Source organism: Haliotis rufescens, unplaced genomic scaffold (assembly GCF_023055435.1).
Source record: "Haliotis rufescens isolate VD_foot unplaced genomic scaffold, xgHalRufe1.0.p SCAF_1, whole genome shotgun sequence".
Lineage (NCBI taxonomy): Eukaryota > Metazoa > Mollusca > Gastropoda > Lepetellida > Haliotidae > Haliotis > Haliotis rufescens.
In genome coordinates this window covers 35,615,072-35,634,195 of record NW_025963779.1, presented here as the reverse complement: position 1 = coordinate 35,634,195, position 19,124 = coordinate 35,615,072, and the positions used below count along the sequence as shown (strand labels likewise).

The following is a 19,124-nucleotide window of genomic DNA, read 5'->3' as shown; positions in this document are numbered from 1 at the left end:
TTGCCATCTGTGTTTCATAGTTAAGAAAAAATCATTAGTGTCTTAATACACTCGTCAACATAGAGCCAATGGTAATGTTTATATGTAACAAATCAGCAGAGCTCCCCACTGTGACTCTGCCTTCCCTGCACTCTGCTGTGGAAGGTTAATGGGCACAGTGTGATAGAGCTTGTTCTCATTTTATGCATGCACACCACACATGTCCATTGTAAACATACCTGCAAGTGGAGCATGTTCATGCACGTTTATACAAAATGTGTGCGTTGTGCTTTTGATATTAGGTTCTTGTGTACTGGAACCCGTGCATCATTATATGCTACTGCTAATATTTCTTGTGTCCTTATTCATGTAGGTGTCACAATGCAGTGCTCTAGAATGAACGGTGATGATTTATCCATTCCATTGACACGGTCATTATACTATGTAGGTTCACAGTCTTCTTCAACATGCTGCAAGGTCTCTTCTGTGTCTTTAATAGACTTGTACTAATGTACAATGATGTAGGATGTAGGATATTAGGACCAGTTATTTAAATATGGAGGTGGTCCAGCTGTCCGTCTGTCATAGCACGCTGAATGGACAAAATAAATATGGTGGGAAAACTTGGTGACAATCTTTATCATATTTATAACTGATGTTAATTATTTGTCAAGGAAATTGTGTGTGTGGACACAGTTACGGTATTCATATGGCATCAGTTACCTTGGTTGCATGTTTGTATGATGAATGTTGGTGCAGGTACGCCATGGATACATGATGGGGCCATGGAGGACAGTGTTTGTGGATCATGAGTACTGGTGGGTGCATGATGGTTCTGGAAACAGGCTGGGCATGGGTGCAGATGGTGATAATGGGTGCATGATGGTTCTGGATACAGGCTGGGCATGCATGCGTGATGGCAATAATGGGTGCATGATGGTTCTGGATACAGGCTGGGCATGGATGCAGATGGTGATAATGGGTGCATGATGGTTCTGGATACAGGCTGGGCATGCATGCGTGATGGCAATAATGGGTGCATGATGGTTCTGGATACAGGCTGGGCATAGATGCATATGTGATAATGGGTGCATGATGGTTCTGGATACAGGCTGGGCATAGATGCATATGTGATAATGGGTGCATGATGGTTCTGGATACAGGCTGGGCATAGATGCATATGTGATAATGGGTGCATGATGGTTCTGGATACAGGCTGGGCATAGATGCATATGTGATAATGGGTGCATGATGGTTCTGGAAACAGGCTGGGCATAGATGCATATGTGATAATGGGTGCATGATGGTTCTGGAAACAGGCTGGGCATGGGTGCATATGTGATAATGGGTGCATGATGGTTCTGGAAACAGGCTGGGCATGGTTGCATATGTGATAATGGGTGCATGATGGTTCTGGAAACAGGCTGGGCATGGGTGCATATGTGATAATGGGTGCATGATGGTTCTGGAAACAGGCTGGGCATGGGTGCATATGTGATAATGGGTGCATGATGGTTCTGGAAACAGGCTGGGCATGGGTGCGTGATGGTGTTAGTACATGAAGGAACATGAAGAGAATGGGTGCATGATGGGCTTGGGTGATTAGTGTAATTGCAGGAAGAGCATTTGTGTGGGTTCATGATTGGTGTGATTGCATGACGCGAAGAATGTAAAGGTATTGCCATGCTTTGGCATGTTCAAAGTCTAATTTAGAGAATTAACAAATTCAGTTGAAAAAGAAGTCAACCAGAAAATTCAAAGGTGTCTTTAATCGAAGTTGATTACCACTCAAGTACATTGACATCTGTATCTATTATGTGTGTTCTGTCATGCTTGTGCAGCATTGTTAAGCAGCTGTACCATGGCATCAGTCTGACGCACATGTGAAAGGTCATGATAAAACTTGTCCAGTGTGACACATGACACAATACACCAACGACTGTGTGATGTACAATGGAAGGAAGGACACAGTGAAACTTGTTGGTTCCTGGGTAGACTTGGTATACAATGAACAGGACATTTAGCCTAACAGAATAATACAATAAGCATTGTTAAGTGACCATACATTTCTGATAACACTTGTTCCTGGTTCCTTTGTATATAGTTGACTATGGACTATTACATGATAACTATGATATATTGTTATTTTGTTTGAAGTCAGAGATACTAAAAGTTGTTGAGTATTTGTTGCTGTCCTTAGTTGTTGTCCCATATATATATTCATCACATATATATATAAAATGGCCTCTTTCTAAACTGGCATTGGAAACTGTGGTGGCTCTGAGAGTGTCTGATCATCCAGAGTGAGTTAGCAAATTCAAAACGTCAATACACGTTGCGCAAAGGTGAAATATTGATGAAGATTTTATGAATAGATCACTAAAAACAGGTAAGCATGTCCTGCTCTACTGGTTGCAACTTTATGCTTGTCATAAGAGGTGACTAAGGGGATCGGGTGGTCAGACTCGCTGACTTGGTTGATACATGTCATCAATCCCAATAGCGTGGATTGATGCTCATGATATCACTCACTGGATTTTCTAGTCCAGACTCGATTATTTACAGACGGCTGTCATATAGCTGGAATATTGCTGAGTGTGCTGTTAAACAACAAACAAACAAAATATCTTCATAAGAAAGAAAATATATGTTTGTTGCCTAAGGCCACACCCAGCAAGACTCCTGCCATATGACAGGCCTGTAAACAATTAACAATCCTGTGATCAGGACCGTGAGCAATGATCCATGTTGTTGAGGAACATGTACCACGCTACTCTATCACCCAAGTCACCAAGCATGATCAGACGATCCTTTAATATTAGTGCCAGTGAGTAGGTGTAAAACCTTCATGTAAAGGTCCTATTATGGGATAGCATCATGCAGTGTTGACGGGCAACGTGTCATGTTTAGCAAAGTCCTCTGGATTCTACCATAAACATTCTGGAATGACTTGAACTGGCCTTTGATAGTGAACCTTGATTGAAAAGCTTAGGTTTAAGTAAAATATTATGTACATGCTCTTATGTGTCAATGCAACTAAAGGTGATGGTGTATTGCTCGACATGAAGGGGAGAAGAATGTTGTATTACGCCACTGTAATTAGCTGGGTCAGTCCAACCAGTGATTGATAGCACAAGCAATGATCAACACGGGGTGTGATGTCATGCTATCAGCTAGGTCACACACTGACCACCCAATCCTCATAGTAGTCTCTCACAACAAACAAGGGGAATGTGGGATGTATTCTGGCCCAGTCCTAAAGGGTCAGATCTATAATCCTGATGTATTTTCATCTAGGGAGAGTACAGATTATGGGGAGGGTGGCATGTACTTCTTTGTGATGTTAATAGACTAACATTTAGTCTCTGACAAAAGATAGTTGTTGCTTTTGGTTAAAATGTCTTTCAATATATAATAGTAGCCCAGAGCGTCTCTTCATTCATAGAAACTGAAGAAATCTAGACTTGCTAAACATGCTGAAGTTATGGAGACTTGCTTGGGAGTTTTCACATGCTTTGGTTTCTGGGTATAATGATCATGACTCTTACACCATCTTGCCATAGTCATATTGCTTAGCATGTGAAGGCAGCTCTGCAATGGTACTGACTGTACTGCAATAACGCCACATTATTAGCAATAAATTACTTTAGCTCTTTAGTTCTCCAGCTAACAAAATAACAAATCTCATACATGCCAAATATCCAACACTGAACTTCAGCAGTAACTTTTTAGAGTGCTTTGCATTTTTTTTAAACCTAAGTCCAAACAGACTAAATTTTGTGTGTCCATACACTGTTCCATAATCGTATATTGATATATTTGTGTTGTTGTCTTGTACATGATGTCACCCTCATTAATAAATCAATCTCTGTCACTCTACAGCATATATATTACCTACAGCAGGGTTAAGATATAAATATTGTACTGTATCGCCGTCATCTACCAGTTAGTATGGGGTTGTTTGTTTGTTGTAGCTAGGAAGATTGGATTCAATCACGGCTAGTTCAGATCAGGTATCTCAGTATATCACAACACAATTGGTTCAACTTGGGTGACACAGCTCAAACATCATAAGCGCACCCAGATTTGTCTGTTATATGAACGCCATGGTTAGTGTCTTATTTAATGCAGCATTGGCAGTAATTTGGCAATAATCCCAACTTGAATTGTCTTTGTTAGGTGTGTATTATTGTTCAGATTTTCTGTTGTCATCATGTCAGTTTTCTTCCTGATATATACTGAACAAAATAGGTTAGGGATCAAAAATATTTTTTGGGCTATTCTTTTGCAGTGAAGACTGAGTGCATAGTTTTATAAAAATATCCTCACAAATATTCATGATCCCTAACTTATTTTGTTCAGTATACATGTTTCCTTGGGACTTATCAATTACCATTGCCCCATGACAGTGACCAGTAGTATTTGCCTTTGACAGATGCCCTGGTGGTGATTCCGGGTTAGAGTACATCCCCAGCTACCTATGTGGTGAAACAGGTGCAGGGTTTTAGAAGGACTGACCTAGATTTACTGAATCTTCTGTTGCATACTCATGTTGATCAATATGGGTGTTCAAATAGTCAACCTGTTCAGTGTATTCTCTCAGGAAGTGCTCATTGTAATAGGAATGCCAGTTCTAATATTACCACAGCCAAGACAATTGCCCATGCAGGTGGCCAAAGTTTGGGGCATGCCTAAGTGAGTTGAGGCATTGCTATAGAAGATCCTTTAGTTGCATGTTCTGTGACATAATAGTCGGACAAATACAGCCAGACAAGTGTAAACATGGACATAGATCTTACTGAGTGTAGTAGTTTGTTCCAGTGGTATGATGTTGGTGTTTTGACCACCTCTGTGGTGTAGTGGATAGAGCGTCTACCCGGAGAGTGAAACATTTACCCTGACTGATGCTTGCCATTAACATGATCAAGGGGAGAAGACAAGAACTGGTTAATTTTTCATGTACACTTCCCCTTGAACCATGTTAACCAGTCATTTCAGATAGGAACATCCTCTTGTTAGCTGGGCCCCATGAACAAAAGGGTATCACGATATGCTCGATATCTTGCCTCGAGCATCACAATATGTATACACATCTAGTAGTGCTTGTTAAGAAAACAGGAGGAAATGTGAGTGGCCCTTGGTTGTCTAAGGCACCACAATTTGCTGTGCAGGGGTGCGTCCCTTGGGAAACCTCATGATGATTGTGGGTTTAAATCCCTCTTTACCCTGATCATGTTTCTAGGTTTGAAAGTAACCGTTCTCGCGGTAAAAGTGGTAATGTCACTCACTCACTCACTCACGGTGTGAGTGTCATTTCAGTGTCATTTATGAGATATAAATTTTTGGTTAAAACCTGGCTAACATGTTGACTGCAATGAAATTCTAACAGATCAAATTGCCAATAACATTTGCAAATTTTGCAAATGACATCAGATCTGAATACAGCTATTTCATCAAATAATCAATGCAGACACCTGCGTCCTCAATATCTGAACCCCTCAGTTCAGAGAATAGATGACACGATGAGGAATTCCCATCAAATATTTGTATCAGTGAGTCTGGGAATAATATGTACAGGATCTCATTACCAAATACCATGCATGTTTCAACTAGCAACTGAAAAAAACAATATAATAAGCATATATGAAGTAGGGCTGGTTATCGATATGGATTACTCAGATCGATTATCGGTAGTCACATATCGATCAATAATCGATAAATATCAAAGAATTCTATTTTGGTAAAATGACATTACAGAAAAATGGCAATTCACTTCTCCGGAGACTCAGTGTTTCAACAATACGCACGTTACATCGCATTTTTAGCGATGAACAATCTGAGTTTAAGATTCATGTCGTCAAAGACAATTATTATTTGTATAAAGTGAGAATACCGTATTTTCTTGAGTATTCCTTTTAATATTGTTTTTATTAATTTCGGCGAAATCGTGTGTGAAGCGATCGGAAGATCGCACAACTCACCGTTATTAACAGCAACCATGGTCAGAATACCGCTATTGACGTCTTGAAACGAACTTTAGTTGACAGAGAATGGATACATATATCATAAATGACATACTTTGACTCGTTAAAAGTCATATTTGTTTTTGTTAGACGATTCTATGTCAACATGAAATTCTCGCGATCACGCGATCACGTGCGCGTGAACCTTGACGGTGACTGGTCAGACTGGGTCCATGTAAAAAATAATACCCGGGAATAGCGATCAGCTGCTTCGCTTAGGGTTATTATCTATTTTAAATATGTTTAGTAAAGGCTGCATATAATTAAGAAAATAATGGAATATATTATTCTTGATAAAAAAAATAGTTTCATATACAATTTTTGCCGATCCTTGCATTAAAAATCCTATTAAGTTAAATCATTGGGTGTGTCTTGACCGAATCACCGGTCGATTCCAAGAAAACGTGTGTACAGCTGATTGCTGTTTCCGGCTTAGTTTACGAGAAAATACACAAGGTAATCTTAATCCCTGGATATAAAACAATGCCTAGCAGAACAATAAATACTATTTAAACGGTAAATAAACATGTCTGGTGATTTTTTATCTCAAATTTCGAATTTGTACTGACGAAGTTTCTCATCACCCGTTCGTGTGCCGGACTTCGCTGAAAGGGTACGGTGTAATTTTTTCTGCGCATAATATTCAAATTTCTTTTTTTCCAAAATATTGAACCCGCTAGAGGGGGGTGCGCATTATACATGGGTGCGCACTGTACTCAAGAAATTACGGTAATTGAGAAATTAAATGTAATTTCACCTGATATAGTCGTTTGTCATTTATGTACAGTATTCACGAAACTATTCAGATAAAAAATCATCAAATATTCCGCCATTGTGAATGTCAGGTGTGTGGTACGTAGTAGGTTGTACTAGGTTCACAGGTGTGATACGTAATAGATTGGGTGGCAGACTGATATTAAACAAACATCGTGCGATTATAACGGGGAAATTAGGAATTTTTGCTGCCATATCGTAAAAATGTCAAACCCCACGTGGACCTCACGTGGGCTGTGAGTTGATAATACCGGGAAAAACAAAAACTATGATCATTGAAATAATCGAAACAGACTGGAATACGTAGTTACCAAATAGACATAAAATTTGAAATTTTATTAAATAGAAAGGGAAGAATTCTTTTTAAGAATTAAAGTATTATGAAACCTATTTTAATCATGATACTTCATACTATTTCGAAAATATACATATTTTCTAAAATCCTGACTCCGCATTTAGATGCCAGTGACTACATTTGTAATTACCCACTAACAACACGTAATGGCGTCGTCGTTCGATTCAAAGCAGAACTTTTTACTTTTTGAAACATTTGATTATTATTTGCGACTAAACATAAAGCGAAGGGGAGAAAACTGTATGTTAGGGTGAATCTGTTTATATCTAGCGATAATTACAAGGACAGCAAAACAAATAAGTCAAATGTCTTGCAGTAAAAACTTTTATTTGTCGAAAAAATACATGTCATTATCGATAGCATTATATTCATATCGATAATCGTCACAACCTTCTTCCATCGATGATAATTATGATTATCGATCTAAATCACCAGCCCTAATATGAAGAATACTTTAGACATCCAGAAATGATAAGTCTCGACGTTTTTCTGTTTCAAGTCCCAACTATTCTCACTGTGGCACATGTTTTTTCTGACTGTTAATTTGTTATCATATCTTGACTTTACATCCATGTTAAGAAAGAGCTGCATTGGAGTAATGAAATCGTCACAATTATCTTTAAATATAATTCTGTTTGTTTCATGATGTTCAATATTTTAGATTAGTACCCTTGAGATCATGAAGTAGCACAGTGTTTCCCCAAATGCTCACCGTTACGTTTATAGAATGATAGATCATGATGTAATTTAAATGTGCCTGCTTTGATCTTGAGTGTATTGAAAACACCTTCAGGGAGATCATTCTGCTATTTGAAGAGACAGCACCACCTAAATCAAGACCGGTGTGCCCAACATAGAATCCAATTATCATGACAGGCAGCAGGTGCAATATCATGCCAATAGCACCCAGGGCTTGTGGCAGTATTCTGGTGAGGACATGTTACTGACAGGGTAAAGACTCAGTCCCCATGATCAGGTTGTGTGTGTCATTACTGTAAGCATGAGAAACATTCATTCAAGCCTAATCACAACAACACGTAAGTTACAAATGTGGGCTTAGCATGTTTAGTCTGATGGATAACCATGAGTAGCCATGAATAGAAGGATGGCGATTCTATCGACATAGCGGAAGAGATAGCCTAGAAAAACTTGACAGTGACTAATGAGCATAAGAAAAGGTTCTTTAGCATGGAGGTATCTGGCATGGTAGTTGTCAAGTCTTAGGGTAGGGTCTAGTGGGTGGATAAAAATATTGCGTTAAACAACCAACAAACAAGCAAACAAATTGAGGAGTTTAAGGTTGGACCTTCACCTTGTGATAATCTGTCTAGTCCAGAGTCCAGATTTCACCAAGTGTGTGTTTGTCTGGTCCTAGGGTAGGGTGATTTCAGCTGGTAAGTGGTTGTCTAGCCTTGAAGGTGTTTCAATTGTTTTACCACCTACAGTTGCACAGAGGGCAGTTTTACAATAGTCTCCTCCTAATCTAGCGTGTAGGTGAGAAGTAACTTGGTAAAGTATTGTGTCAGGTACAGAGCAGTACACAATCTCAGTCTATTATCCAGCTTTCATCTCTAGCTGCCTGCATGGCTGACATTGTCAGTGTAATAGAGGCATGTGATGAATGCAGGGAGGAGCCGAACATGGCAGCATGGAAAGGGCACACGCACCCAGGCACAGACTGGGTTTCATAGATGGAGGGGACTGGGGGCTTAGTGTGAAGGTGTTGATGCAATCGATGAATGTATACATGTTGTGCAACAGGGTGAATGTATGTGCTTGGCGCTGAACAAGCAGTGGATCTGTCGAAGTTACAGCCTGTTGTTTCCTGCACCTCATCTGAAGGACAAAGGCTAAAAAGATTCTGATTTTCTGATTTCAGTGTTGAAGAAATAATTGAGATCTTTCAGCTTCAGGGAAATCCTTGCTCTATTCTAACCAGAAATATAATAGAGCATGGCTGACCAGTGGTCTAAGGTGCCTTAGTTTGTCATGCAAATTCATCCAAGGTTCATGCAGATCATGTTCCGTGGTCTGCCAATCCAATTCCGGCCCTAACCATGGGTTTCATCAAAGTGGTTAATGTGGAAAGCATGCACTGAAAAACCTTTCATTTCACGTTAACACTGATGTGCCATGATGTGCCATGATGTACCTGAACATAATTGTTCAAAGCAATGTTAAACCCCATCACTCACTCGTGGTGTGTGCAACAAGGTTCATACAGGCTTGAAAAGGCCTTGATTTTTAGGGTCCCTCTTTAAAAGCCTTGATTTTTAGTGTCAACCTTGGAAAGCCATGAAAATCACCTAAATAACCTCTCAAGCTTTGAATTAGTACAAAAGGATGTCAACTTGTTAATAAAAGTATAAAAACATACAAAACAAATAGTTCAGTACCAAGGATGATTAAGTGCGATTTATCTCAGTGATAGATTTGACACTTTGCCAAACACCTTGAAGAATTCATGACAGACATAAGTTATTTTATTTGTAGGTTGTGAAAATCAATCTTGTTTCAAACTTTGTGATGCTCATACTGTTTTTAAGTCTTCTGACTAATATATTGTATAGTCTTACAACTAATATACAGTATGCAGAATTTTAAAAAATATTGACAAACTGAGACTAATAACCCAACTAAAAAGCCTTGAAAGTGACACTTGAAAGCCTTGAAAAGGCCTTGAATGTTAGTGTTCCATATCTGTATGAACCATGTGCAATAAGATTTAGCATTTGTTCCATAATGGGCAGTAATCTAGTACTACATTAGCAACATGCCAGTGGTTGCAAAACTTTGTAAATATAACTTTTGAAAAACGATACAGAAGTAAAATATGAATCAATACATGGAAAGGCATATGATGTATTCTAGTGTTTGTTTTGCTTCAATACATCGGTGAATAGTATAGTTTATAGTAACTGAAGCATCCAAAGAGCTGGGAATTACTTCCCCCTCAGTGGTGTATCAGTGCTTCAGCAGGAAGCAGCCTCCAGCGGCAAATCTGTCTAGCCAGTCTCTGTAAAACACTAATGATGTGAGAATTAATTGCCAGACATTTCTTGTCAATAAAACACAAGCAGTGTCATCGGCACCATCGCACCATTGTAAAGAAGGAGAGGGATCACTTTGCATGCACTGTACATCCCCTTCGGAGTAAGTAGCGAACTTCTGCATGTTAAATGGCACTTGAGCAAGTTTATCTGGACCGTTTAGTCTCAGTGGAAGTAATCTGTGTACAAGTGCTGCAAGGGGCTTTCACTAAGGAAATGCTGACAATTAAAATACACTCTTGTCTGTATCAGTCTGGCCGTGGCATCTTTAAACAGCCTACTTATGAACTGGCAGCCATGGCTGCTGTAATATGTGCATATTGATGTACGTAGTTCAGTTTGGTACAAATTGCATCAAGGATTCAGCCATAGAGTCATTGATTCAGTCGGTTACATGAATTTGGGGCATTTTTAAAATATATGGAAAAATAGATCAGAAACTTAGACTCTTTGAAACTGACTACATCAACTGTGTATGATCAGTGATCAGCACAAAGTGGATACACTATAGTTCATCCTCCTCCACATATTGCTCCCACTCAATCCTTAGGTCACCTTCAAGTAAGTTTACAAAGAAGGTTGAAATGTTACCACGGCAATATGATGTTCGATGATGTTTGAAAAGAGAGGTGTACTCTTCAATAATACACTGCAGTATGTCATCACACTACTCAAGATGCTATGAAACACCAAGACATTCAAAGTTCATGTATTCTCATTAGAGTGTTAATAATCTGGCACTATTGGACCTTTGAAACTGAGCCAGTTGACAAACAATAGGTTTTGCTAGGTATTAGATATCTTTGTGTTCTCTGGACAACTCGTGGAATAGTGGGAGGATGTATCATATTTCCCAGAGCAAGGATGAATGTCAGAGTTGCCTGTGTATATATGACATGATATATATTTAGCATTGGCAGTTATAGGTATAACAGTACTTCTCAGGATCTTTGTTGATGCAAAGTATCAAGTTTAATGAATGTCTATATACGTCAGTGGCAAAGTTTGATCCTCAGTGGAAATGATTTGACAAATGTGTCATGCTACAGCCATTGAATTAATTACCGAAACTATTTTGAGTGGCATTAATTATATATCAAGCAGTAATAGTATGAGCCACACAATCAGTTAATGTTTTTTATGTATATGTTTTTACTTACATTCCTTGTGAAATAATTTTAAGTCTTGTTGAAGTATATCTTTCGGGAGAGATTTTCTCCTTTCTTCAACATGTTCAAACTTCCATTAGTCCAAGACTATGAAATTCTAGTGGGACATGTACTTGTTTTCTTTAAAAATCTAGTTATTGTACATAAACCGCTACTCCAGAATGTAATGAATTGGATATGACCAACGTGACCAATATGACTACGGTTTAGGGTAGGAACTGACAGTTTGAGTCCACTAGTCCTAATGATAACATATAGCAAACCCCTTAAAAGGGGCAAACTTCTACTAGTCCTCATGATACCTTAACTATTGGGCAGTTTGGCATGGACTATGGGACTAGTGCCAATTCCTAACACTGTCTGAGAAATAGAATATAATTTCTGTTCCTCACCATGCTCACTGTCAAGGTTTTCTTACCATTTCACAGACAAGTGATCAAAACAGACAATAGAAGCACTTATTGGAGCTATCTGGCCCATTTAATGGAATCCTATGGACATGTCAGAAGTTTTCAATTTTAACATTGTTCTAATATGTTATCATTGTTTAGGTGAGTGCTGAGAAAAAGGATTTTAGTTCCCTGAACTGTGATCAATCAGAAGGTTTTGGGTGTGTGAGGCTGCCGGTGTAAGATGGGGAACCATCTATATCAGTAAGCGTTGAGTTCCTTGATCACACTGACTTGCAACATCTGGTGCAGGTAACACTTCTTTGTCAGCAACCACTACACCAACCACTACAAAGCTTGCTAACAGTGTCACACCCTCTCTCTCCACTGTTACTCAACCAGGTAACTAGGTGGCTGACCTCACTGTGACCTCGAGGTTTCGTGGTGCAAGTGATCAATTTCACCCCAGGTGTTGGTTAAGTTGTATGTCATCTAATTTATTTTTTTGTGTGTAAGAAATTCAAATCATCAGCATGATTAGTTTTTTTACATGCGAGAATTTAATATAATTAAACATTACTTTTTTCCAGGAAACCTCTATGTTGGTGTATCAGCATACTTGTCCTGAACTTGTCGAAAGGCTGCATTTTGAAACCTATTCTAAAATCAATATCCATGGCAGCCTAATCAAAAATGTAAATTTGTCATTACTATATGATGATATGCTCTTAATGTATAATACATCTAACAAACTGTTCCAAACAGATCTTTTGATTTGTGACAGAGAGAAAAGTATTGCACACTGATATGACAATATGTGCAGTATCCAGACAGAAGAGACCAGGGAAGGATAAAGATTGTGTTCTCCACCAACTATGCCTGTCTGTGCAAACATTGATGAACATGTTATATACTCGTTTATTTTATTATTTTTGTCTTGTGTTTCAGTTCGGCATGACAGGCCCCTCCTAAGCTCGCAGAGTGCGGGTCAACTTGGCCGACCCACAGCAGTTCCCTCCCTTTTACGCATCTCAGCTAGAAGGACAAACTCTACAGGTAGGCCGTCTAATATTTTCTAAACATGTCAGTTTATATGGTTCTTACTGCCTCGGGGTTGATACTGCACAGTTAAATTGTAATATTGACATGTTACGTATTCAGTGATCAAATGTGCACTTGAAATTCATTTATAATTGTAAATATTTGAGTTGAATTACTTCAGCTTCAAAAGATTAGTAAAGTACAACATTTCTGTTGTCAGACATTATGTAGACAAAATGTCTCCTACTTTAGTTCATAATGCTGAAATATTCAGAGAGTGCAGTGGTTTCCATGTGGTACTAATGTGTGTTCTGAATCTGTGATGAATGGTGTTTGGTAGGACAGATTACTAAGCAGGTATTGATTCAATGTTGCCGGCTTTCAAGTGTGAATAATTAAACTGGTTGGCGGCCCAAGCCTCGTCTCAATAAGTCACGATAAACCTCTAAATCAGAACTATGACATGTATGATAAACTACTCACTGTATTCGAAATTAAGGGGAGTCTGTAAGTCTTGAACATGTTTAAAGTCTTCTGTGGTATTGGAGTCTAGGGCCCCCCATGTCTTTAACTGTACACTAGGGTTACAAGGACACCTTTAACTTCATGAAAATAGCATCAGATGATTCTGTAACAAATGTCTGTCAAAGTACTACTGAAAACAAGAAGAAACAAGTGTACACAGAGTAACCCAGGAAGGAAACTTCATGAATCCAGTCAAAGTTTGCAGTATGACAGGAGCAGATAATTTCACGAACATTTCTGACAGAAAAAGGGATCATATGACTGGTCAGAGACATTGGGCAGCAAACTGATCAAACAGTGTAAAATCATCTAAAACCTCTCCAATACACTCAAGCTAAAAATAGACTGTTGATCACGACAGGCAGTTTGTCCTCTTGGTTATAAACAGTTGTCTTATTAATACGCCTGATCATCGATGTTCGATAGGTTTTGTGTGTGAAACGAGTACAATCAAACACTAAAATAGACTGCAATACATTGTAATTAGAGGCAGTTCAATATCCTCTCCGCTTAAAGTCACGAAGGATCTAGCTGTTGTCGTGAGCAGTTGTGCAGGTCAAGGTGTGAAATGTAGCCGAATGATGTATACTTAAAACAAACACACAACGCCTGCTGTTTGGATTTTGTGATTGAAGGTGGGACAATCGTGTGCAAGTTGATTGGGGGATATTGTTGATTACAAATTGACCTAGATCTCTTTAGTCACCGATTGTTGGTGCAGAAGACAGTGGCAATAGCTGCAGCTGAGATCTTTGGGGAATGCTTATAGATTGAAGTTGCAGGGTTGTATGATTGTGCAGACCAATATTGACAGACAGGACCCTGTTTGTCTTGTGCTCATTCATGTGTTTGCCTGTCTCGCGACAAACAAACAAACTTCAAATAACATTGTCTTGAATGCATGTCAGTGTTTAAGCCAGGCTGTATGTGATTATGAACAGAAATAACAAGGCAGTTTATCATAGATGTTGCAATTTGGACCGTTTGTTGTTATAAGCATATGTAGACATGTTATGTATTCATCATTTTGAATGCGTACAAAAAAGTGACTAAATAGCTTATAGGATTGATTGTATCTCATGTGGAGTCTGCTCATACAACACATGTCAGTTTTATAGTAACCAGAACACAACATAACACTCACTAGGGCTCTAAGTATTGTAGACCGCCTCTGTGGTCTAGTGGTAGAGTGTCTGCCCGGAGAGCAGAAGGTCCGGGGTTTGATACCCGGCCGCATCATACCAAAAGACGTTAAAAGATGGTACTTGTTGTTACCCTGTCGGGCACTCAGCATTAAGGGTCTAAAACAAAGACTGGTTGGCTCAGAGTCAGTATACTGTGTCTGAGTGGGGTATTCATGTTTAACTGTGGCATGGTATCTCAGTGGGCTAGCACTATAGTATAAATCAGCATCAGTCCTGACTAGTACAAGCAGCCACACACACACACACGTGCATGCAAGTCACTATTAAGTGCAATAATCTTGGACGCGACGTTAAACCCCATTTCACCTCACCTCACCTCACCTCACCTCACCTCACCTCACCTCACCTCACCTCTTACTATTGTATGTAACACTTTGTCAAGTGGTTATCATCCAAGGTAGTGATTACAAGGTTTCAGAGGTAAATGCCTTGTTCATATGCAGCTCATTGTAGACCAGTTATTCATGTAAAATTACTAAATTTTGGGAGAAAAGAACTAGTCCCTGTAGAGTCTCTCTAGTTTCAGACAAATAGAATATGTCCATGCATGTCTAACCCTGAGGGGCCTGATACAACACATTTTGTGGATTTGAGTCATTTAATAAGATGGTGGCTTGACACCACTTCTATATAACATCAGAAAGTAGAATTATCATGCTTGTAGTTATGTGTATGGTGTTGTGTTGTGTTGGTACATGACCTATAGATGCAATACTTATACCAGGATGACCCAAGCATAAGATAAATAAGAGATCTCTGAAGGTAATCTTTGTGATTTGAGTCACAGGATTGGCAAATAAGATAGTATCATAAAATGGTTCAGATTTGAAACATCAGATTGACCAAATGAAATAATCTTTGAAGCCAGTTTCTGTGTATATTTAACATCAAAGAAACCTTCCGATAAAAGTCAGACATCAGAAAAATAGACAAAATCATGTGGGTAAATTTTAGGGTTGGCATATTGGCACATATTTCATATAGCTATGTATCGCATACGGAGAGCTGTATTGCAATACATATTGCAATGTGTTTTGGGTCCCAAATAAAATATATTAGTGTTGTTCAAACATTAGTTACATAGTCATTGAACTATCATTACTATTAATCTGACCAGTGGGAATTAGCAGGGAGTTAATGTGTTATCTAGGAGACAGATAGTGGAGGTGAGACAGTTGGTGATCTGGGAGACGAATAACACTACGTTTCATCAATCTCTGTCAAAATCAGAAGTAAACACATTTTAGCGATTGGAATACATTAATCATTTATCATAACCTTAATTATTAGGGTTAAACTTTTATGTTATAGTCACATAATTCTGTCACACGCAGCTATCAGCTTGTTGTAGTGTCTGAGAAACAAAAGCAGACAAAGGTCCAAATTTCTTGAATTTTAAATCCAAAACTATGTAACTGTTGGTCAGAAGGTGGCTGCATATAATGAAGAGGCTGGGAAAGCCACTGATACCGTTGGGTCTATTCAAGAATCGGAGAATATTGGCCACACTACTGCAGACACTGCAGTATAGACCAAACTTTCGATGGAAAATGTTTAAAAAAGTATCCCTGGGTTGTCTAAGATGAAACGAAAAACATTATTACTTAACTATCTTTGAACAGTGAATAAATGTAATATGAAAAGTGAATACTGGAACATAAAGTGACACTGACAAGTTGAATTCTTGAGATACATTTCACGTTTTATGTCAATTTCAAAAATATTTGTGTTCCCTGGTTTCATTTCAAAAATATTTGTGTTCCCTGGTTTCATCAAATGTCCCTAATTCTCAAATAGGTAGGGGTCATTGGGCCCCACTTTTCCAGTTTATATAATCCTTCGAATATATTTGACATTTGATGACAATGCTGCACAAATGTAGATTAAGCCCTGATGGAAATATGTTCAGCATATTCAGCATGTATGCCAAAAGGATAATTCAGTGACGGTACCATGGTAGAAAGCATGTGTATATCTCTTACTTTGCTATCACTGATTGGCATCTTCCGATGAATAAATTATTCACACCCCAACAGTTTTTGTGTGGTCATCTATTAAGCTATGCATAGTTTGATCTGTGTGGCCACAATAGCAGCCCAACAACCAAGTATAGAAGAGCACTGTGCCAGGTCACAGTCAAATTCTATTTCTATTGTTAACTACATTCATCATCTATAATTCACGGACACTTAATTATTAATTTGCAGACGCCATTCTTCTCCATTCTTAGTTGGGTAATTTGAAGTCATTGATGTTGAAAGACCTCTCTTCAGGTAACAGCAGGTCGTGTTAAAGTACATGTCTCAAATAGGAAGTTGAAGCAGGTTTTGTCATTATAGCTGAGGTCAAGATACAGCTGAATGACTGCCTAATTGGATTTGAAACTGGTGCATATAGTTTATGGCCCACCAAAGAGGCAGGTGGTGATTTTCTGTAAGAAACACTGTATTGCCTTCCTTCTGCATTTTCTTGAATTGATGGGTATTTTAGGTGCAGTAATTTCTCAGAGGCTGTCATGTGTGCATAATGACAAACAGTTATTCTTGTGTATGGATTTTTGCTTCAGTGCTGAGGATTTATGTAGTCCTTCATTGTCAAAAAGCAACAAATGACAGTGAAACAAGTTTGTAGGTGTGTTAAATAAGTGTTCTCCTTATGTGTATTGTGCTGGAATAGATTTGTCTAATTTTCCTCTAGGGGCGGTCGGGTAGCCTAGTGGTTAAAGCGTTCGCTCGTCACGCCGAAGACCCGGGTTCGATTCCCGACATGGGTACAATGCGTGAAGCCCATTTCTGGTGACCCCCGCCATGATATTGCTGGAATACTGCTAAAAGCGGCGTAAAACCATACTCACTCACTAATTTTCCTCACCTAATGCTCATACTCAATGTCAGAAAAAAGTTATGGAGATCAGTTTTGGATTATGGAAAGGTCAGTATAAACATCAATGTGGCAATCTATTATTATGCATGGTATTTGTTATCATAAGGAAAGTAATTATCAATATTCAAGCATTTGATCATCATACTGATGACCAAGATAATGGTGCTGCACATGGGTACTGTGTGTCAAACCAATATGTACCCCTGCGGGGAAATTGCAAAAGAAGGTGGACAAACATACTCAGTTATCCATACAATGCATAAAGTAAGCACATTTGGCTAAAACCTCTATGTAACAAATGTTATATTTGGGATAACACTTTCTTTGTAAAGTACAGATTCTCATACTTTTTTGGGTTGAGTCCCGTCCGTGATTCGAACCCACACTGTTTTCACTGTGTGTTCATAAAACCTCCATGTCTGTTTAATAAGAAAGAATTAATTGAATAATCCATTTTGAAGTTGACCTAAATGACCTTTGATGGCTATATTGACACACTACTCACTATGTTACTGACAGGAAGAGAACATTGCCAGCAGCTACAACAAGGTCATCTTCATTTATCTAGTGTATTATATGATGTCCCTTCTGATACAATGTATACCCTGGTAGTATTCCCAACAATAGCTTCATTTTGAGGCCTAAGAATATCAAGTGATGGGTATTGGCCTGACTTTCGTATTGCAATATATTGCAATAATGATTGGATGTTGCTATGGTTACAACACATGTGTAATAGACTCTATATATACATGAAATTAGTTTTGCTTTTTCGATAACAGGAATCAGTTGCTAATTTCTAAATTTCTTAATTTCAATTCACCTTTAAGATGAAAATATGCATGATTTTGAAAAACACAATATACCATGGTATACCAGTATTATATTCTAAATGTATTGTAATATGTATTCACTAGTATTTCATCTTGACGTAGATCGGTAATACCGCCATCTTCCCGAGGCATGTTCAGTTCCACCCTTGCTGAACTAGGCTGGAATTCCGGAGTTATATTTGGGCTAGACTAACGAGTCTAACTTGTCCAATCAAAATCGTGTAACGAACTACAAAGATTGATCAGATCATCAGGATTGGGTGCTGCCTTTTGTTTGAAGCAATTGCAAGCAATAAAAGAGGTGGAATCTGATTGGTCAACAGGGGGGACATAGAAAGGACATAACTCAAAATAGACACTATTGGTGCTAGGGGTGAGCCTGGAAATTCCAGCCTAGTTCAGTAAGGGTAGAAACTGGACTTTATAGTCAGTCAACTCCCTTGCCTCGGGATGATGTAATACCTCACACCTCTGAAAATCTCTGTCAAATTACACTCAAGAGGGAGAGGAATTTTGTGCTAAGTTAGTGATAAGACAGCTGATGATGTCACTTCCCAGGCAGAGCTTTGGTTTGCGAATTGTTCCATGGTGTTTACCATAAGAGTGTCATGAGAATGGATATAACATGACAATACACTGGATAAACGAGGATGTGCCAAGGTAGTGACGATCTCGAACTAAAAAATCTGAACTCCAAGTCTTGTACTCCAATTCTTGTATTTTCAGTCTCATTGTACTTGGTAACTGACCCATGAAGATCCAGGGTAGAATAGGTCTTCAGAAACCCATGCTTGCCGTAAAAGGCGACTATGCTTGTCGTTAGAGGCGACTAATGGGATCGGGTGGTCAGGATCACTGACTTGGTTGATGCATGTCATTGTATCCAAATTGCGTGGAT

General features: G+C 38.7%; 1 protein-coding gene across 5 annotated transcripts in view; it reads left to right on the top strand.

Moving 5' to 3' along the window:
* LOC124139500 (transmembrane and coiled-coil domains protein 1-like) overlaps positions 1-19,124 on the top strand; it is a 96,535-nt gene that overhangs the window by 30,709 nt on the left and 46,702 nt on the right. For 4 of the 5 annotated variants that reach the window (XM_046506616.2, XM_046506611.2, XM_046506609.2 and 1 more), the window contains exon 2: positions 12,688-12,795. Coding sequence is in view for 3 of the 5 variants with exons in the window: in XM_046506611.2 (XP_046362567.1) it covers positions 12,688-12,795 (108 nt within the window). In the remaining 2 variants the exon portion in view is untranslated. Of the gene's footprint in view, positions 1-11,968; positions 12,004-12,687; positions 12,796-19,124 lie in introns of those variants that run through there. The other variant, XM_046506615.2, reaches the window with a different exon arrangement.